The following is a 21,582-nucleotide window of genomic DNA, read 5'->3' as shown; positions in this document are numbered from 1 at the left end:
AAGAGTGTACGTTGGATCGAAATTTTTTCAATGGATCGAAAATGTTAACATTTACAACCACCACCCTTGAAACTTTGATCAAGGAAATCATAAATTTAAAATTTTCTTTCTTTTTTTTTTTATAAAATTCCACGTATATTGTTGTTGAGTTTTAATATTGTACCTCATCAATGTTTTTTATTCAGAAACTTGATATATTTTTTAATTTTTTTAGCCAAAAGTCACTAATTTCATCGAATATTAATGTTTATTTGACACGATGTTATCTTTTGTAGCTCATGTAGCCAGAATAAAAATATATTACACATATGGAAATAAATTTAAACAAAAACAAAAGAAGAAAATAAAGCAAAATGACACATGGTATTTCAAACTTGAAAGAAAAAAAAACTTATTTTTTTCTCTTTATTTTTGTTTATTTAAATTTTAGTATATCTAACAAGTTTACTATCGTTATATAAGCCAGGTTGGATAATATCCGTATCAATAAACATTATTTGATAGATTTGGTGATTTATGTTGGAAAAGACAAAAAAAGATTCACGTTGTTCAATGAAAACCAAACGTTAACAAATAATATTATTGTAACTCAAAATAAATCAATTTATAAGACTAAAATTATAATTTTTTTAATATCAAAATAGTGTATTACCGTGTGTTTGAAATAAATAAAGAAAAAATGGATTCTTTTATAATATAGTGATAGATATTAATAGAATATTGAATTCTAAAAAAAATGAATAACCACGATTTGTGTTTCAAACCAACTCGAAACCTAGCTAAACAACCAATGTCAGAAGCTAACCTCAAGCCAACATATATATACTAAAAATGCAATCTTTTGTTTCTTCTTGCAACCAATCAGCACATTGTTTAGTTTTTTAGAAACTGATTTGACCAAGGAAAGCTGATTTCCTTTTGTATCTTACCAAATATTTTTTTTTTAAAAAAATCTCGATAATAAGTTTCAACCCATTGTTTTTGCAATTAACAGTAGGTCTCTTGTGAGACGGTCTCACAAATCTTTATCTATGAGACGGTCAACCCTACCGATATTCACAATAAAAAGTAATACTCTTAGCATAAAAAACAATATTTTTTCATGGATGACTCAAATAAGATATTTGTCTCACAAAATACGACTCGTGAGACCGTATCACACAAGTTTTTTCATATTAAGAATATATATATAAATATATACAGAAGTATTAATAAATTATAATTTTTCTTTCACCCTTTTTTTGTGTGAACTTAATTAGAATAATTACTTGAAATCTTGAATATTACCTGATCAGCAGTGCCACAAATCTAATAAACGGACAGGAAAAGCTTCATGAGAATCAGTAATTTATAATTTAGAATAGACAAAATTTAAGTAGGTAGTCAACCAAAAGTTTTGTTGCCACCCTACGTCATTTTTCTAAACCAATCCCAACTAGCTGCTGCTTCATTAGTTAAGTAAAATAACATGAGTTCGTGAATTTAAAGACCACGATTGAAATATTTATTATTTATATTGGCTCTTAAAAAGTATATTTCATTAATTGTCTATTGCTAGAAAAAAAAGATATAATCGGGAGGGCATGTTTGAACTTCGGATTCATTTCCCGTTCAGCCTTTGGCATTTCAGTTAAAAAAAATAGACAAATTAAGAGAAATATTTTAACTAATTTCCCATTTTAAAATAAAGAATAGTGAGAGGTCAACTAAATATGAATTGAATACACTAAATTGTGTGAGTATGTATTTAATTTGTATCCAATTAAAATAAGTAACTAATTACTCATCGAAACTAATTAAATAAAAGCTACCATACGTTCCTAAAATAAATAAATAATGATTAGATATAAATACGAAATTAAGATCATTAATCTATAAATTAGTCTATTCAAACGTTAATTAAGGAATAGACCCCACAACTTACGTATTATCCTATAATCTATTTTAATATTAGAACCAAAAATAAAATTCATAAATACGAAATCGGATGACAAATTCACAAGTTACAATAAACGTATGACGTAACACTTACACTGTTATATAAAGCACACCTCAAATCATTTAGTTCCTACTCAAACAACTCTCGAACTCCATCTCTAAGTGAAAATGCAGGTTTTCTCCACGAAGAATCCCGTCCCATTTCTACCAAGAATCCTCCTGTTCTCTCTTGTATTTCTTGTCTTCACTATATTCTCCGAGGGAGCTATACAGCTGCCGGAAAATTTGACGATACCGGCACTTTTAGCGTTTGGAGACTCTATTGCGGATCAGGGCAACAACAACGATATCAGGACAGTGGTGAAGTGCAATTTCCCACCCTACGGCAAAGACTTTCAGGCCGGGTTGCCATCGGGAAGGTTCAGCAACGGCAGGACGCCGCCGGATCTTATCGGTACGTGACTATACATGTTTGTGTGTACGTTTTGTTTCTTGTATGTGCGATGAAGGAGATGACGTTTCATTCATGTGAATGGACTTCGTCAAATTGATGCATCTTTTTTATAGCTAAATAAAATTATATATTATTCAATAAAAGCAAATACCATCTATCTTAAAATTAATCATATCGGCCAAGTTAACATATATACGTACAAATGAGACTAGCTACCTGGCCTTGGTCTCAGTTTGGAACCTTTAAATTGTGCGTATTATAATAGAGTGGTTATGATGGGTTTTCAATTAAATTGAATATGACAAATATTATTAATGGCTCTTTAGTTGTGGCCTATGTCTACCAGTTTCTTGTTAGGTGAGGGCTATGAGAAAATTTTACATGCATGCATGCTTTCGTAGATCACGAGGTTCAAATTTTTGCATTAATCTGTCAAATTTTTTAATACGCGTCCTTTTAAAATGGGACGAGTTAACTTTTTTTTTCTAATTAATTTGTGTCTTGAATTTTTAAATACTGTATAATTCTGTGTGTAGTTCAAATTGTTAAAAAAGGACCCTCGGTTGGAGTAACCATCCTTGTCATGTACTAATGAATATATAATTAAAAAATGTTTTAAATTAAAATCTCAGCTGATGAATTGGGAATTAAGGAGCTCGTTCCCGCTTATCTCGATCCGAATCTGACGGCTCACGATCTTCTCACCGGCGTTAGCTTTGCTTCCGGGGGCTCCGGATACGACCCTCAAACTTCTCGAATAGTGGTACATCAAAATTCTACTGTGTGAACAAAATTCTACACACGCATATGTATTGCGTATTTATTTTTGTGTTTTTTGATGTGTTTAATTATGTGAATATATGGGTCTCAGTCGGTGATTCCAATGTTGGATCAATTGAACCAATTCAAGGAATACATTGGGAAACTCAAAGGGTTAGTCGGGGAAGAAGGTGCGACCAACATATTGGGCCAGGCTTTGTTTCTTTTGGTTGCGGGGTCAGATGATCTTGCAAATACCTATTTTACCTTCGGAATCCGAAAAATGCAGTATGATCTTTATTCATATGCTGATTTTATTGTGGTCTCCGCTACAAATTTTGTACAGGTATATATATATGTGTGTGTGTGTGTGTGTGTGTGTGTGTGTGTGTGTGTGTGTGTTCCCATTATATATATGTTTTCTTACACGATTCATAAGTTGAATTATAAGGTTCTACTTTATATATTTACGGTAGGAATTGTACAAACTTGGGGCCAGAAGATTTGCTGTATTCGGTATTCCGCCAATTGGGTGTTTGCCACTTCAAATAACAATGGCAGGTGGATCGGTAAGATCATGTTCTGTGAGTTACAACCAAGCTGCACAATTGCTCAACTCCAAGCTTTCACCTCGACTCGATGCGCTCAATCAAGAACTGCCTCAGTCTAGGGTGGTGTACATTGACGTTTTCAGCCCCCTCTTTGATATCATCCAACACCCTCGAAATTATGGTAGTTATTAATTACGACCTCTTTGATACTCATTGGATTAAAAAGTTGAAAAATAGAGCTTACATGTTTTGATAAATTATATACGTAATTTCAAAGTTTTTTTTAATCATTTGAGGAGAAATGACTATTATCATTCATGTTTGGATAATCGAATCACTTATTTCAGGCTTCGAAGTTAATGACAAGGGTTGTTGTGGCACGGGAAGTATTGAGGCAGTGATATTATGCAACAGATATAGTTGGACGTGTGCCGATAGCTCTAAATATGTATTTTGGGACAGTTATCATCCCACCGAGAAAGCTTACAAGATCCTCGTGCATCAACTAGTCCAAAAATATGTTGATAGTTTTGTCTGATATGTGATTTGTGTTGTGTTAAAGAAATGTAGTCATGATTACAATGAAATGGTGAAGATTATGTTTATGGTCTTGACTGACACCAAGACAATTTGTATTGTTGAAGTGGGATTGTGTCCAAATAATACATATGCTCTGTTTGACTTCGATTGATGAAACAATTCTCATGTTAAAGTTGATAAAAGAAAAAAAGTCCACGAATCTATACACTAATGACTAATACTGTATTGTTTAAAAAATATATACTGTAGCGTATTTCCACATGATTGGGTAAGCATTTATCTGTTAAAATGCTCTTTATCTTTCAAATGTTGTATATTATTATTATCTATATCTACAAACATTATCATGCCTACGAAACTAGAGGTTAGCTCCATTGGTTTCACTCGAGATTATGTAACGGTTCGACTTGGAGCCTCCCAACCTCCTAGAATTAGGAATATGGGAAAAAAACATTATAATTCTTATCAAATAAATTTTAAAAATTGGTATTTTCAACACACATTAAAAGATTTTGAGCTTTTGTCACGAGTCTCCTGCCCGGTGATGCGTACGCCTTGTCCAAACACCAAAATTTCACCATTTTTTAAATAAAGATAATATGAAATTAGAGATCTGTGTCGATAGAATCCATCTCATTCTACAATAAAACATCACGAACTGCAAGTGACCAACAAGAAGAAAACTCAGCATGTTAAGAAATGCCAATCATTGACAATGAATCACACCACGCATGTACGTTGTTTTCAAGAAACACATTGAATCCTTGATCATGTATACTTGTATTTTCTTGCCGATGTTGCCTTGAACCAGGGTATCCACACGGAAGTCGTCTTCTGATAACGCTTATAAGCGTCAACCCTGTTCTTCTGTTTCAGCATCCGCTCCTCCACGAGAATGGTAACATAAACCAAACACAAGCTATTAATCAGAGCACCAAGAAACACCGAACCGCAACCCAAATTCCAAGCAAAGACCACCAGACCCCACCACCACAACTGCTCGCCGAAATAGTTAGGGTGTCGTGAGTAATACCACAAGCCTTCGTCAAGAGTGGGAACCGAAGGTTTACTTGGCCGTTTCAGATTATTGTTTCTAGTGACAAAGTAATCGAGTTGTGTGTCAGCGTAGTATGCAATTGTAACACCGGTCAAACAAATGAATGTGGCTATGAAATCCCAAATGGTCATTTGTTTTTGCTTCACATGGATAATGTACAGAGGCATGCATATGCCCATTAGAAAAACCTGTGGCAGCAAAGCAACCGTAGTGTCATCATCCGTGGTCAGATATGTTCATGATGGATTGAAATAAACTTCACACTTTTGGATGATAATTTCGCAAATGGCAACTTATGCGATCCAGTTAGTCTTTGCCTAGTTTTGCTTGTACAGGCATTTCATCGAACAACTTACATCACAACAATTTGCCGCCGGCCGGTTGAAGATATCGAACGCCATAAAAACTAATAACCGATAAAATAAATTACCTGCTGAGAAAGGTAAACCGCAAAGAAAGAAATCCACCACCAATTTCTGCCATATTGTCGGCGCATATCGCTAAATCTCCAGTCCTCCCGAGCACCCCATTGCCACTTTTCCCGGCGAAAGTAGCTGTGAGTGAGCCTCACGCTCCAAATCCAAGTCAAAACAATCACGACCCTCGACCTCCAAACGTTAAACTCCGCCAGCGGGTGAGCTGCGAAGTAATGAACTAACAATACGGGTATCACTGTCCAATACAAGTCTATCATCTGCATCAATCCATTCAAAATTAGATGGAGAAAATGAAATGCAAATCCAATCCAACTTTAGAAAAAATACATACCCAGTGGCTTGATTGGAGAAGACCAAGAAACCAGAAAAGAACGTTGACATTGAGGAAGAAGCTAATGTTGGCCAGCAAGAGAGGATGGTGATAACACCAAGTCCACAGAGGAAACAAAGTATCTCCCTCCCTCGCCGACGGGTGTTGGCCGAGGAAGGAAACGTAGAAGACAATGGAGGGAAGAGGGGCCAAAATTGCAATTACTGCGTTGCTCCGGTTTCTGGCAATTGTCTCTGTGTTCACTGCTGCCATGTCTACTGCCATTGCATTCTACCCGACCCGCAATTTTACTACCTTTTTTTGTTTTTTCACCAGTGGACAGGACCCGTTTTCTAACTCCATTGTCCAACTCAAATCGGATCATATTTAGATCCAGCATTAACAGTTGGTAAATGATAAATTTCAAATTGCTTTTAATGATTTTCAAAAATCGAAAATTAAAAATATCGCACACAAAATTTGCGATCCAGATTTATTCTCGTACAAATACCCCAAATTTCAAAATTAGAAAAAAAAAAAAAAAAAGAATACTTGGAACGCTTCTAATAATAGATGTGATGTGGGTGAATTGCATTTACCAAACCCAATGAGTATACATACATTGCTAATGAAATTTGAAAGTTTTGCGTACGGGGAATGAAGCTTGTAAGATAATGCTCATATGGTTAATATCATCATCTGTTCAGCATATGATATGTGTGTTGAGTGATAATCTATACATGTTGAATGAATAACTATGATTTATCCCTTCAATACATAATATATGTATCGAATATATATGAACACTATCCATGTGGTAGTATGAATAAAACCAGAGAATAGTTGATCAATCATGTGAGAGAGTGAGACTCGGTGTTTTCGCCGACTTACTGGCCTTTTTGATGGCCAATCGGAAAAGATCAGATTGCTATTCAAGTTTAAAACTTCTGATTTTTTGAATCATGGAGATGTTAAGCATAAGTGATTTTTCTTCCCAAATAAAAGAAAACGGTGTTTAACGACTCAGATAGCTTTATGTTACGTATCTCAAAAGGAGGGGAAGACTGTTGTTGACATTAATGAAGGTGTGGTTTTGGCAGGATTCAGGTAATTGTGACCGTGGTTCGCAGTAATCAAGACCATCATTCTAATTCCAATATTGTTTTATGAAACGATCACGACGTGGATTTAAAAAAATAAAATAATTGAAAAGTTAGTAAAACTCTGGAAAATTTCTAATATGATAAAATATAAAATACATGAATCATAAATTAATAATTCAATATATAATACTTTCAAAATGAATATCATATGCAACTCTATCATATATCATCTCAAAATATTAAAATAGAAGTTTCAATTTTATCCATTTTATAAATAGAAAGATTCAATATTAAATTTAAATAAACTCATATACACAAATAAATAATTTATTTTTTTACAAGGAATGTATATTTTCTCTCATATTATAATCATATAATTCGACGTCGAATCGAGATCGTACTTGAAATTGAGACAAGTCATTCGAATAATTTCAAATTTTAATGTTAAAAACTATCATTTAACTTTTTAAATACACACAATATTAATATCATTTAATATATATATTAGTAATGGGATAATATCATTTAATACCAAATTCTAATTTTTTTCCCAAATAAAATCATTCCATTTAATCTTCTCTCTTTTGTTGTCCATCAAATTCCACCGTGCCTTTCCTCATCATAGCCGCGAATTCATCGTAATTAATCCTCCCATCCTGTACAATAATTTTCAGGATTTATTCAATATCAGTCTTTTTTAATTTAAATCCTACTTCAAGAAAATGGTATTAATATATTTTTGTTTAGAATTTAGTAACCATCCATTTCCATTGACGAGAAAATCTTAATTCTAACTAAACAATTATAATATCATGTTAAATTACACCAAACTCTTTAAATATGATCATAGATGAGTATATAATAGAAACCTCGTTCACTAAATATGAACAGATAAAAAAAAGTTGCTTACATTATCAGTATCTACATCCTTGATGACTTCATCAATTGTAGCATCATCCCCCATTCCATATTGTGTCATTGCTTGTCTAAGCTCATCTCTTGTTATAAATCTGCTTGATCCATTGACATATTTCAAGAAATTTGAATTGGATGTAAGTAAATATATGTAACATGGCTAAAAAAATTCTTCAACTGAGATAGAGCAGGCGGAATTTCATTTTCATCTTTATTTCTATTTTGTCTTTTATGATAATATTTAAATTTTAAGTTTGGAACGAGCTATTGAGATATTTATTTTGGTAAATTTAAAATCTAGAAGTTATACGTCAGCATATGTATATTATATCTACCCGCTATTGTCCACATCAAAATGCTTGAACGCCTTGTACAAAATCTCTTCTTTCTCAAGTCTGTGCCTGTGCATAGTCGCAGTAATGAACTCGATGTAGTCTATAGTTCCATTCTTGTCCACATCCGCCTGGACATTCAAAATAGGAGTCAAACAAGAAATCTTTTTTTTTTAATAACGAGAGAACTGCAACCACAACTCAAATTAACTTGCGAACTACTAAACCATGGTAGTAAGGTAAACTGCACTGGACAAGTCTTGTACAATGTACTGGTCCGAGAAGGCGTCGACGGATATGAAAAGCATATACAAGTACTCGTTCAAAACTCAAGGTAAAATGCGATATGAAGAAATTCTTACGGCTTCCATTAGTTGTTGTGTTTCCGTTTCGCTGAGCTTGGATCCTAGCTTAGTTAAGCCAGTTCTGAGTTCTTCATATGTGATTGTACCGCTTTTGTCTGTGTCCATGTTGCTGAACATTTGTCTCAATCCCTTGAGTTCTTCCTCAGACAGGTTTTCCGCCATCACCTTCAAGGAATTCCAAGTTTTACGATTGTGACAGCTGGTTTTAGAACCATGGTAGCTCCAAATGATGTGGTGTGGTTAATTTGGAGCCAAGGATAAAGGATTTTCATATCTAACATACAGCAGGTTCTTGAAAATTTCAACGATATTTAAGCTTTGATTCTATAACTTGATCAAAGTAAGTTGAGTCGTCTGACTCTTTCATCGCTAAATTTCTTGGTTTGTCTACGTTGTACAAAAAATGTAAAATTTTGATACCTTTAGTGCAAGCTTCTTGAGTTTGTTCATATCCCGGAATTGCTTCATCCTGATCAAAACAGCACTGTCAATTGGAGTATCGGATGCTTCGCCATCTTTTTGCAGCCACGGGTGCTCTGTTTAACATACAAAAATTACATTGAATGCTCGTGTTAATCCATGTCCATAGATGAAACCATATACATAGACCATAGTAATATCGAACAAAACATTTGAAGATTATTCTTTTTACCAATGGCCTCAGCAGCAGTAATCCTCTTTTTGGGATCTCTAGTCAGCAGTTTCTTGATGAGATCCTTTGCAGCATTGGATACAAAAGGCCAAGGAGAGCCAACAAAATCTACGTAACCATCCCTAATAGCTTCAAGTATGCCTCTCTCCGTTTCTGGCAATGACGTTTAGACACGAATAAATCGTCGATCCCTTGACGAATAAAACAGAGTTTGAATCTTGAAAAAAAATTTACCAGCCCAAAAAGGAGGAAATCCACATAGAAGTATGTAAAGTATGACTCCAGCACTCCATACATCTATCTCCTTTCCATAGCTTCGTCCAAGTACCTCCGGTGCTATGTAATACGCGCTTCCGACTATGTCTCTATAGGTTCTTCCTGAAAATAATGTGCATGAAAATTGATAGTCACAAACTATGTTGGCCGTTATCGACACCTTAGCATTGTGATTCTGATGTTGTTCACTTCTTTTTTTTTTTTTTTTTGGAAGAAGAAACTACTAGTTGTTACTATTTATGTATGTTGGAAAAACATTCAGGCTAACTCAGAACCTTGTGTGACATGCTCGTTCAAAAAAATATTAGTATGAGAAATCGAACTCATAACCATTGGTCAATAACTCGCCTAACTTTGAACGATCAAATGTGTGTATCAAAACTACAAATCTTTTCAATCATTTTTTTTTTATGTATTTTGATGGAATTCCAACCATATCCCGTCCTTTTTTTCAATGAGTTAGATTTTTGAATCCAAACATTATTTCCCACTTCGAATTATTTACTGAAATCATATTTAAACAATCAAAATTTTTTAAACTTTCCCCACCAACAAATATGCTGATGTTCAGTTTCATTTTCTAGCCCCGCTTTCCAATTCGAGAAAATAAGACCATATATGAAACATTTTACATCTTCTAAGATAATCATTATTAATAATTTTAACTTTTCATCACTCTCTAAAATATTATGTTATTATTTGATATTTTAATCAAATAAATTATGTATTACTATAGAAATATCTAACAACCCGTCACTCAAATTATGTTTATATGGTGTAAATCTCCAGCTCAACATAATCTTGCATAACATGACACTACAGCTAAAAATATCTCATTTAGAAAACAAAATGAGACGTGTATCACAATTTCAACTGCATTTTTTAAGAAATAGTTTTCCCAGAAGATTTTTTTTTTTAAAAAAATGGAATATAATCAATTTCTTCTTATATTTTTGTCATGTAACATGCATATTTCTCCATTATCTCAAAATTAAATTGAATTTCTAATCTCAAAATTCTTAAGGTGAACGAAATCAAATTAAAGGCCCAAAGAAGAATTTGCAAGCTGCATCAGAAACCAAGTGAAAAAAGAAATGAAGAGACGGTGGAAGAGCATGAAAAAATCCAAAAATTCCTCATCAACAAGTGTAAGTAATTAACATTACATGTTACATTAATCAATGGATTGACATGTATCCAATTCAACATATTTAAAAAACTCACTCGAATAAAAACACAACGTGTGACAATTAAGTACTAATGCAATAAAAATTATCAAGTAGATATTTTCCTGTGGCACATAATTTGTATAAGATTGGATTTTAAACATATTAGGTTTTAAAAAATATGTATGTACATGAAGGAAACATAAGAAGGACAAGCAGAATTGACCGAGTTGACCGGTCTTTTTCGAGTTGACTTGGTCGTCTCCACATAAAGCAGAGATGCACATGTTTACACTCTTTTTCCTCACTAAAAGCATAGTATTGACATATTTAATTTAATTTCTAAAAGATGCATCAAATATTTATATTGATATTTTATGAGACATGATAAAGTTAATTTGAACATGAACATTGTGCGTGTGTGAATACACTTGCTAAAAGCAATTATCGTACGTGATAATTAAGTTCGAAGCTTGCAAAACAAACTAGCACGAATAAACTCACATTTGCAGCAACCAATACTTACCTCCGAAGCAAATAGTTGGATGAAATTAAAACAATACAAACACATATTTTGACGAACCAATAACTTTCATGAATGACCGTGCAATATTTAAGTCTGCATAATCTTATCATGATTTAAAGTTCAGATCAATATTGCAAACTTATACCTTCCTCAATGAAAACAGATAGGCCAAAATCAGTAGCCATCAATGGAGAATCCTCATCCGTATTCACCATCAAGAAATTCTCGGGCTTAAGATCTCTATGCATCACCCCCATGAAATGGCAAACATGAACCACGTTAAGAATCTGCCTTCCAATTCTCGAGGCTTCTTTCTCGGAATAGCTCCCCTTTGCGGTAATCCTATCAAAAAGTTCACCTCCACTGCACAACTCCATAACCAGATGCAGGGTTTGTCTATCTTCATAAGCCCCCTTAAACTCCACAATATTGGGCTGTCCTGTCAAATGCTGCAGGATCAAGATCTCCCTTCTCACATCTTGTGTGTCCTTCTCGGTCACGAGTTTTCTCTTTGAAATGGACTTGCATGCGTATTTGATGCCAGTGGCCTTTTCTGTGCAGAGATATGTGATCCCGAAATGGCCTCTGCCGAGTTCTTTGTCGAGATCGTAGAGTGTGGTTATGTCTGTGTAGGGTTTGGCAAGAATGGGTCCTATATTGGAAGCTACTGGCCGTTGCGTGGAGGTGGTCGTGCTAGGAGTAGTAGTGGCGGCGATTCTTGGGGGAGGAGAAGATGGTTTTAGCGGCGGCTCATGGTTGTGCTGCGGGAGGGAATCTTGGTATTGAGGGTGAGGGGGAGTATGCGAAGGTGATGGTGATGATGATATTGGGATTTCTTTGAATTTTTTGAGTTTGGAGAAGCACGATCCCATTTGAAGATAAGGGCCGTGCTTCCGTTTTTTTGTCTCTAAATCTTGTATATTTTGGAGAAGTGAATGACGGGGTGGGGTGGCCGTGAAATATATATGATGCTGAAGTGTAAAAGTTCGTATACGTCGGGTGGGTAAGGTCAATGATTAAGAAAACCATATAAATAGTTTGTGATATAAGTTTGACCACAAAAACTCCATTGATATCGTCCTGCAAGATCATTTTATAACACAGACTCTCGATCTGATTCGATTTATTAAAAAATATTAATTTTTATGTAAAAAAAATTTATTTTTATTATAAATATGAATCAAATTGACATATTTCAAAAATAAAGATCCTGGAACTTTTTCATTGAATATTCACTCAAGTTTGACACATAATGTCCATGCCTTATAAATTGATAATTTCTTCTGTTAACTAAGATTTTATAAATATAAGTATTTAAACAAAAAAAATTGTTAAACCACTCTTTCATAAATATTTTAAATATGAATATCACAATTTTTTGTGAGACGGTCTTACGAGTTAATTTTGTGAAACATATATTTTATTTAAGTATTACTGTCAAAAATACTACTTATTATTATAAATATAAGTAAGTTTGATCTGTCTCACGGATAAAAATACATAACATCTTCTCATTAAAAAACCTGCTAAAATAATATTATTTTGGACATCAAATTTCTTGGATGGAAAGGAAGCGTGGCTTGTACATCTGCTTTTTTGGGTTCTTTGCTTTGAGCCTCTCTTTCTTTTCCTTTTAATAACGAGTGATGTTTTTTTTTCCTTCAAGTATGTACACATTCATATATATTAATTATTTGATGTATAATATTTTTTTATGCAGCACAAGCTTATAACCGGCTTGCGCTGTAAGTTTTTTGAAATTATTTTTAAATAAAATTCCAGGTGTCATCGAACTGCTTAGAAGCTCCGTTATAATTAGTTAAGTTTTTAAAACATGTCAATTTTTTTTTCCATAAAATATCAATTATCTACAATTACCTTTATTTTTATAAGAATGCAAAATATATAACAAAACAAAAATTCGATTAACAAAAAATTCTGATAGAAAATTGTTCTATATTAAAATCTAACATATATGCATATATCCCGGGCTAATTAATGACAAAAAAATTTCTTTATTTATTAAGAGAATGCCTCCTAAAACCTAATATTGAAACTCCAATTTTAAATACAAACTATAAAATAAAATGGGGTAATTTTTAAAATTATTGCCATAAAAAATTTTCAATTAAAACGAATATTCAACTATACACAATGAATGATAAATTGAAGCAAAAATGTAAAACCCAAAATGAACCCGAATCCATATAATAAGGTGTCAATGACTTCTAACTACACCAAAATTTCATTTGGGTAGAAAAAGATATCAAAGTGTTCTGGTCCATTGAAACTGGACTATTCTATTGTGTTGGCCCTATTCTGGGAAAGGAGCGGATTAAATGGCAAAAGCAAGAAATCCAGTATTGGATCATGGGCCAAGAAACAATGGCCCCAAAATATTAAAACAGACCAAACGATCGTTGTAACCCATGAAAAATGCTTTTTCTTCTATTTCTTTGAAAATACAATTTAGTGGCACTCTGCACTTGGAGAAATAGGACAGGTGTAGCAACTCTGCCACCTGCTTCTGACGAACGACCCACATAACCTGATTTATTCGGAAGAAACCCAGATTTCGAACATGGATGTCCTGCGCAATAACACGAGATATTTTCTGATGTTTTTTCTTGGCTCATGCTTTTTCTTTATCGAAGCTCCGGCTCAGTCTTTGGTGAAGCAAGAAGGGTTTTGGTTCGGCGACCAACCCGCCAGCGCCGAATCCATCTTAATCGAAGCTTTCTTCGACCCGGTTTGCCCCGACACCAGGGATTCATGGCCACCTCTCAGAACAGCCCTAAAGCACTATGGCTCCGCCGTTGCGCTTGTTGTTTATACATTTCCGTTGCCGTAAGTTTGTTGGTCATTTGATTTTATTATTATTTTTTTTTTGGGAGGATGGATTCCTTCTGGTTGCATTTTAGGAGTTAAGCCCCAACCCAGGAATATGCTGACTTATGAATGCATAAAATCGTAGCATTACCCGTGACTTGTTTTTGAAGAATGAAAATGCTGGTTCAATTCAAATTTTTGAGTGGACTATGCAAATCCTTGGAGTTGGTGTTTGCGGATTCTCATGTAGACCAAAGTCGTGCAAATTGACCGTTTATCGATATCAGGGCAGAATTCGAACCACGCATTACGTAATCAGTGAACGTGTTCGTCTTCTTGAACATGTCTGATAAATCTCTTATAAATGCAGTTATCATGATAACGCCTTCCTGTCTTCCCGTGCATTGCATATCGTCAACAAATTGAACTCCTCAGCCACATACAATGTGCTGGAAAAGCTTTTTAAGCATCAGGTTGAGTTACTTTTCTTTAATTTGCCTCGCTATTTGTGTGGTTTTGATATGTAAAACTTGATATCCGATCAACGTGAATAAGAAGATTATAGTATAGTTTTTAGGTTGACTTAACTGTGATTGATCTCGATTACTCTGAATCCTGCTTACCTCAATACTCCAAGAAAACGAATCAGTTCGCTGTGAATAATTAGTGGGCTTGATAGTCAAGGTCGGACGAGTTACTTTTAAACTGATCAAGAAGGTCTTTCGTGATAGCTTTCAAGTGAATGCTGCAAGCATTATGGATCACCCCTTAGGGTGAGTTTTGAGAGTACTGAAATTTACATTGTTGAACAGAAAAGCTTCTATGGGGCAGCAACATTCAACACATCGAGATCAACTGTTGAAGACAAAATGGTAAAGTTTGTGGCAGATGCACTTGGAACATCGTACCACTCTTCGATCAAATCTGGCTTTACAGACCCCAAGACCGATCACACGACAAGAGTCTCTTTCAAGGTACAATTGCAAACTTGCAAAAAACTTTAAGTTTAATTTGGTTATCTTCTTGTTGACATTTCAATCTTTTACTACCTTGTTTGATATCAGTACGGTTGCATACGAGGAGTTTATGGCACACCTTTCTTCTTCGTGAATGGATTACCCTTAACTGACGTGGGCTCGACTCTAAGCTATGAAGAGTGGAGAAGGATAATAGATCCTTTGGTGGTTAAATATGGCAGAAGTATTGAGGATTGGGGTCACTCTTCCGAGTAAATGATGCGTGGGAACTCTCTCTTCCTTGTATCATGTAATATTCGGTGTCTTTTGATCGAATGTGGACTATAACTCTTGCTCGAAATACTAGGAACTTTTTTAAGTCTTTCAGTCAGCGAAGTGGTGGTTACAACTGGATCACAGATCCGATATCTCATTTCAAATTGAGAATCTTTGTGACAAGAGTAGGGCCGGACCTTCTATGAGTTTGGAGAAGTTAACTTAGCCATTTAACTAGTTTGTGCAGTATTATATAGAACTTCAACAATTTTTAAATGAGTAAATCTCTTGTGAGACAGTCTTACGAATCTTTATCTGTGAGACGAGTCATTTTTACCGATATTCACAATAAAAAATAATACTTTTAGCATAAAAAATAATATCTTTTCATGGATGACCTAAATAAGAGATTCATCTCACAAAATGCGACCAATGAGACTTTTTCACACAAATTTTTGTTTTTTCGAATATGCTACAATGTTTGAAAAAACTTAATAATTTATTTTCAAATAATTATATTGTTTATAACATATTTTTTAATCATACCAGTGATAGTTGTTTAAGCATAAATAAACTTGTTGAAGTTGAAGTTAATAAAGATTTATTTTCGATCGATAATATCAAGAGATAGACTAAATGAGCAGTTATATTGTTGATTGACAAAGAAATGATTCGAAAACTAAATTATATAAATTATATATATATATATATATATATATATATATATATATATTTCTTATGAAGGAGTTAGATCAGTATTATGTAATTATTTCAAATATTTATTGACTTGTTTTTTTATGTAATATATTGTTTCTGGTGTATTTATGTATTATTTATTGTATTTATTATTTTCTAACTGAATTTTGCATTATTTATCACAACAAGAATATCCGTAAATTTTCGTTTCAAGCCCGATCGAACACATATACGTCTATGGGCAAGAGTAACTAGTTAAAAAACACAATTATGAAATTTTCTTCGGTCCTCGACACCTTCTCTTAAAGTACTTAATCATACATGCGATAAAGTGATATTTTTAATTACTATGCATCAGATAATCAATTTTAATCTTGTAATGATCATACAACAAACTATCTGCAAATTAAGTACTGATCTTTTGTAATTTACGACATTTCGACAATAATAGTTAAAAGTTAATAATCGAATAAAATTTTATTTTAATAAATAAAAACCTTACATAATCTACTCTATTATCTATTACCATAAACGTTAATATAAAATTAATATAATTATCAAATTTAGTTTTATATCATATTAATCTATCTTGGCCAATTTTCTTAAAAAGCCTAAATTATAAAACCCTTCGTACGAGGATAACTGTAATGTAATTAAGAAAAAAGACAAAAGGGACGCTTGCCTTCTAATTATAAAGGTGAACTATAACAGAATTTAGCATGCAAACATGAGGCCACGCTTTAATAGATTTTATTGTTAAAATATGGAAAGGAAGTACAAATGTGAGCTAGGGCACAGCCACTATATATAGCTGAGGAGATTGCAGTGCGGCGGTCAGCACGTGACGAAGAAACTTAGCCAGAGGAGAGGGCTTGTCTTTCGTGGAGCTTGAAAATCTTTTCCTTGCGTACATTTTTCAGGTAATTTTTTTTTGTATCAGATGCTGGAATTGTCCTAAATTTGGAAAGGAATCCTCAATGAATATCTAGATCTGTTGCTTTGCATCTTTTTTCTTTATTTAATTTGATTTATGTGCGGATTTGCTGTTCTTTTTTCGTCTGTTTTGTAAATTTAATATAGTATGTGAACCATTAATTATTTCGATTTTTGTCATATTTTTTTGTTAGTTGTTGAAGGGGCATGGATCGGTATCACAAGGTGGAGAAACCTAAGGTGGAGACACCGATTGATGTTAACGAGATTCGAATTACGAGCCAAGGCAGGATGCGGAGCTACATCACTTATGCCATGAGCTTGCTCCAGGTGGTGGTATTCGCGCGATACGTTTTCTTATTGTTGCAGATGTTGTCTATGTCAAAGTTACATGTTTTTTTTTTTAAAAATTTTGCTTCAGTTTTGTTTGAAAGTGTGACGAATTGAAGGAAGTTGGGGCCTTTGGTGACATTATTGGTGAATATAACAGTATTTGACCATCCTCGGCAATTGTTTAACTCTAGATGTTAGGGTATTATAATATTGCACGTGCTCATGTATTTTTTTTATATATTTTTTAAGCATTTAGTTTGATGTCATGATTTTTTTACTTAGATTTCATGGCTCTGTGACTTTGTTTATTATGCTGTTTTTTCTTATTGCGTACTTTCGGGGGTTAAATGTGGATTTGGTTATTTGACAAAGTGTTTCAAAGGATTATTTTCGCATTTTTTATGCTTAGTGGATAGTCTATTGTAATTTGTTTAGAATGCATATTATTTGCCGTTTAATTGGCTTTCTTTCTTTATTTTTTGAATCCAAGGGCATTTCCTTGCTATTCTATTTCCTTCCTTAGATTTTATTTCTGGGCAAGATTATTCTTTGGGCACATGCTTACCTGTAGTGTTTACCAATCTCAAGTTATCATTTAATGCAACTTAGGAGAAGGATTCAGATGAAATAGTATTCAAGGCAATGGGCAGAGCCATCAATAAAACGGTGACAATTGTAGAGTTAATCAAGGTTGCCCTTTTCAATGATTTTATTTTGTTTCTCGGTTATCAATTATTTATGGTCGGAATGTTGTTCCGAAATTACTGTGTATTGTCTGTAATTTAGAGGAGAATTGTTGGTCTGCATCAAATTACCGCTATTCAATCCACTGACATAACTGACACATGGGAACCATTGGAAGAAGGCCTCCAAACGTAAGATTTTTCTAATCGATTGTGATACATACCAGAAAATCTCATTAAAATGTTCTCATGTCGAGATTGCACAAATGTGACACAGTGACAGTATGACTAACCAGCCTTTGTGACATTCTTTGCTCGTACTACAGGCTTGAAACCACAAGGAAAGTTTCGATGGTCACAATTACTCTCTCGAAAAAGGAGTTGGACAAGAAAAATATTGGGTAACTGGTTTAAGAATTTCCTTTTTGTAAATGTTACTGTTCTGTTTTATTTGCTGTTTCTTGTCCAGCTTTAAAATAAATAACACTCTTACTTAGACTAGCTCCTTGAATTTCTTGAGGAACAAACAATGAGTTTAATAAAAGTTATAGTTTCGCTTCTTGTTTCGTTAGTTGTAAAGCAAAAGGAGCTTCTTCCAAGTCTTTCAAGTTATGGGTATTAGTGTATTACTACATCTTAGGTCCTTGGGGTTTCGAAAGCTTTTTCAACTATTACTGTGACTCTTGTTTTGTACTTCTCACATAACTGTCGCAGTGGAAGTGGGATTATTGATTTGTTGTGATGCGCAGGTACCAACCACCCATACCAGCTGACCAGGTTAAGGTTTCAACAGAGCTTGACTCTGATGGAGGAGGTGTCAAATTTATTTACCTGTGCTTTTTCTTGATATTTCCGCTAGAGGATATTTGTTTTAACTAGCTTATTTAAGCAGAGGGATCACCGTCTACCCAAGGAAGAGGCAGAGTTGGTAGGGGCAGGGGGAGGGGGAGGGGGAGGCCTAGAGCCCCATCTGGTATAACTTCTGTTTGATCATGTCTATTAGTTTAAATTATTAGAGCACTAACGCTGCTAGCTTTGTATCTAGTGTTGAAAACACGTTTTGTGCTTCTGAACACTTGTTACCTTTTTTTTCAAATGGATGAACAAATTTTAAATGTTTCTGGCAGTTCTTTTTGCTGTATTGTGATTGTGATGTATGTGTGGAAAGTTTATTTCAACTCTTAGATCTTTATTTACCTATGATGATATATCTGTTGTATTGATTGCTCAGGGAATGGTTTTGCATCGTCTGAGTATGATGATGGAGGCTATGAACGGAACCGTGGATATTTTCGGGGCAGGGGACGGGGCAGAGGTTATGGTTACCGTGGCCGTGGGAGAGGAGGGTACAATGGTCCTCAGGTGGATAACCAGTATAATGCTGGAGGCTACGATCAAGAAGCTCCCCGTGGTACTATTTCTCATATTTCTTTCAATGTTAACTGTATCATTTAGGTCCACATATTCAGCAATGTTTGTCTATTTGTTGTCGCCAACGATCTAGGTGTAGGCCATAGTACCATACTTATATGTTCAAGCTTCCAACCCGGTACTGCTCCGAAATGGCTTGAGCTATTTGGTCAGCAAAGCCATTTTTTGTTGTGGTGTTTTATGTGCCCATCTTGCTAAGCCAAATCAACTAATTTATATCAAATCAAAGCTGGACTTCGATGGACCACTTTGGGAGAAGGGTGACTCTATTTTATTTTATTGTAGACATGCGCTTGATAACTTCGTGACAAATCTGACATGTGGTCGAGAAGGATGACCTATCTCGCTTCTCGTTGTATACAATACAAGAAATCTGGCCATTTAGTTGTAAACAAACAAATAGTTTGAGTAATTTTTTTTTTTTAAGTCTTGCTCACGCTGAACATGCTTCTATCTTGGTCATCACGATTTGGTCTATTTCTATCTGCGCAGGACGTGGCTGGGGGAGAGGCACTCGTGGCAGGGGTCGTGGATTCCGATCTAATGGACCGATTGATGTTTCTGCTGGAGGTGCTTAATTATTCCAACGTTGTGGCTATTATGTGAGAAAATATTTACAGACGAATTATGTATCTTTGGGGTTATCAGTAGTATTAACAGTAGGATATTGTGGACTAACTTGGCAGACCGCCCTTGCCCGGTGAGCGTTTTTGTTCTCATTTTTCGACTTGGTTTCGTGATTCACAGTTAGCGTATTCGAGTATAAGCTGATACATTCTTTGATTTGTATGTCTGGATAAGCTTTGTTGGTTGCAGCTCTATTGGTATCACTCCCACATTGATCCTTTTTCATTCTCAATCAAAACTTGTCTTCGCTGAATATCCAAATCCATTTTTACTCTTTAAGTTGGATCGTAATAAAAGATTTTAAATCCCCTACTAGTTATTTCAGATTTATTATTCAAATTTCTTTTCTTTTTTTCCAAATGAAATGCGTCTTTGTTTGCTAACGAACCATTTTTATATTTAAGTTGATGGTTTGTAGTTTTATTTATTCATTAATGAATAAAATGAAGAGGCCGCAGTTATGATACATCTTAATTAACGTGAATGATTTAAAACAAAAAAAGAAAAAGTAATAATATGGATAGTTTAAAATTAATAATAGTTCTTGATTTATGACCCCTATGCGAAACCGCTTCTTCGATCTCATCCTTACTTTTATTTACATGAAACAATTTCTTCAAAAATAAAACAAAACTTAGTTTGAGAAAATCTGATGCCAATAAAGGGACAACAAACATAAAATTGAAATGTTATTAACGTCATTAATTCTAATATATATATATATATATATATATTATGATTTGAATTGTGAATTTACATCTATGTCCTTATCTTCACTAATACATGTCTCTTTGGTTGTCTCTTTGGTTGTTTTGTTTTCATTTATTAATTAATGAATCTATTACCACTATAAATATAGGAGTTGAATATTCATTAATACATGTCTCTTTGGTTGTTTTGTTTTCATTTATTAATTAAGAATATAAACTAAATTGAAGAAAAACAAAATTTCCCATCCATTTTTTGTGATGAAATTTGCAATTCATTTTAAAAAAATACTTATATATATAATGAATTTCAAAATGTTAAAAATAATAAATATCTGTTTTTTGTTTTTCATAGCTATTAAATGACTTCTAAAATAAATTGAAGAAAAATGAAATTTAGCTTCCATTTTTTAGATGAAAAATTTAGCTACCATTTTTTAGAGTGTCATTTAAATTTATCTTCCATTTTTTAGAACATTTTTTCATAGCTATTAACGACTTCTAAAATAAATTGAAGAAAAATGAAATTTAGCTAACATTTTTTAGAATGAAAAATTTAGCTATCATTTTTTATAGTGTCGTTTAAATTTATCTTCCATTTTTTGGAACTACATTTGCACTCCATTTTTAAAAATATATATCTTTAATAAAATTTTAACTTATAGTAATAATCTAATTTTTAAAAAAACTTATATCTTTAATGAAATTCAAAATGATAACAATAATAATA

At 33.6% G+C, this 21,582-nt stretch overlaps 5 protein-coding genes across 9 annotated transcripts; 3 read left to right on the top strand and 2 right to left on the bottom strand.

The window, feature by feature from the left end:
- Window positions 1–2,083: 2,083 nt before the first annotated feature.
- On the top strand, window positions 2,084–4,387 carry LOC142554404 (GDSL esterase/lipase EXL3-like). Its single transcript, XM_075665074.1, has 5 exons — window positions 2,084–2,392; window positions 3,025–3,155; window positions 3,264–3,497; window positions 3,628–3,883; window positions 4,050–4,387. Exons 1-5 carry the CDS (start codon window positions 2,107–2,109, stop codon window positions 4,238–4,240), a joined length of 1,098 nt encoding a protein of 365 aa, XP_075521189.1. The 5' UTR covers window positions 2,084–2,106; the 3' UTR covers window positions 4,241–4,387.
- A 529-nt stretch (window positions 4,388–4,916) lies between these two features.
- LOC142552916 (uncharacterized protein C594.04c-like) lies at window positions 4,917–6,463 on the bottom strand. The gene is made up of 3 exons (XM_075662827.1): window positions 6,068–6,463; window positions 5,730–5,993; window positions 4,917–5,487 (listed from the first exon to the last, which is right to left on the bottom strand). Exons 1-3 carry the CDS (start codon window positions 6,329–6,331, stop codon window positions 5,011–5,013), a joined length of 1,005 nt encoding a protein of 334 aa, XP_075518942.1. The 5' UTR covers window positions 6,332–6,463; the 3' UTR covers window positions 4,917–5,010.
- A 1,168-nt stretch (window positions 6,464–7,631) lies between these two features.
- Window positions 7,632–12,339, bottom strand: LOC142552913 (calcium-dependent protein kinase 29). Its single transcript, XM_075662820.1, has 8 exons — window positions 11,527–12,339; window positions 9,648–9,791; window positions 9,414–9,566; window positions 9,182–9,297; window positions 8,759–8,926; window positions 8,400–8,527; window positions 8,060–8,159; window positions 7,632–7,805 (listed from the first exon to the last, which is right to left on the bottom strand). Exons 1-8 carry the CDS (start codon window positions 12,251–12,253, stop codon window positions 7,719–7,721), a joined length of 1,623 nt encoding a protein of 540 aa, XP_075518935.1. The 5' UTR covers window positions 12,254–12,339; the 3' UTR covers window positions 7,632–7,718.
- A 1,508-nt stretch (window positions 12,340–13,847) lies between these two features.
- Window positions 13,848–15,740, top strand: LOC142552915 (uncharacterized). The gene is made up of 4 exons (XM_075662826.1): window positions 13,848–14,228; window positions 14,581–14,683; window positions 15,023–15,184; window positions 15,275–15,740. The coding sequence occupies exons 1-4, from the start codon at window positions 13,963–13,965 to the stop codon at window positions 15,440–15,442; spliced, it is 699 nt and encodes a 232-aa protein (XP_075518941.1). The 5' UTR covers window positions 13,848–13,962; the 3' UTR covers window positions 15,443–15,740.
- Window positions 15,741–16,822: 1,082 nt separating this feature from the next.
- On the top strand, window positions 16,823–20,307 carry LOC142552914 (uncharacterized). 5 transcript variants are annotated; one of them, XM_075662824.1, is made up of 9 exons: window positions 16,823–17,058; window positions 17,275–17,401; window positions 18,014–18,094; window positions 18,191–18,279; window positions 18,414–18,488; window positions 18,837–18,901; window positions 18,980–19,060; window positions 19,319–19,498; window positions 20,011–20,307. In XM_075662824.1, exons 2-9 carry the CDS (start codon window positions 17,279–17,281, stop codon window positions 20,094–20,096), a joined length of 780 nt encoding a protein of 259 aa, XP_075518939.1. In that variant the 5' UTR covers window positions 16,823–17,058; window positions 17,275–17,278; the 3' UTR covers window positions 20,097–20,307. The 5 variants fall into 5 exon arrangements, with proteins under 5 accessions (XP_075518939.1, XP_075518937.1, XP_075518940.1 ...); XM_075662822.1 differs by having other exon boundaries at window positions 17,275–17,404; XM_075662821.1 differs by having other exon boundaries at window positions 16,869–17,058; window positions 17,266–17,404.
- The last annotated feature ends 1,275 nt before the right edge of the window (window positions 20,308–21,582 follow it).

The sequence above is a fragment of the Primulina tabacum genome, chromosome 8, assembly GCF_025594145.1.
Source record: "Primulina tabacum isolate GXHZ01 chromosome 8, ASM2559414v2, whole genome shotgun sequence".
Taxonomy (NCBI): Eukaryota; Viridiplantae; Streptophyta; class Magnoliopsida; order Lamiales; family Gesneriaceae; genus Primulina; species Primulina tabacum.
The sequence above is the reverse complement of the archived record's forward strand: the minus strand, read 5'-3'. Positions and strand labels throughout refer to the sequence as shown.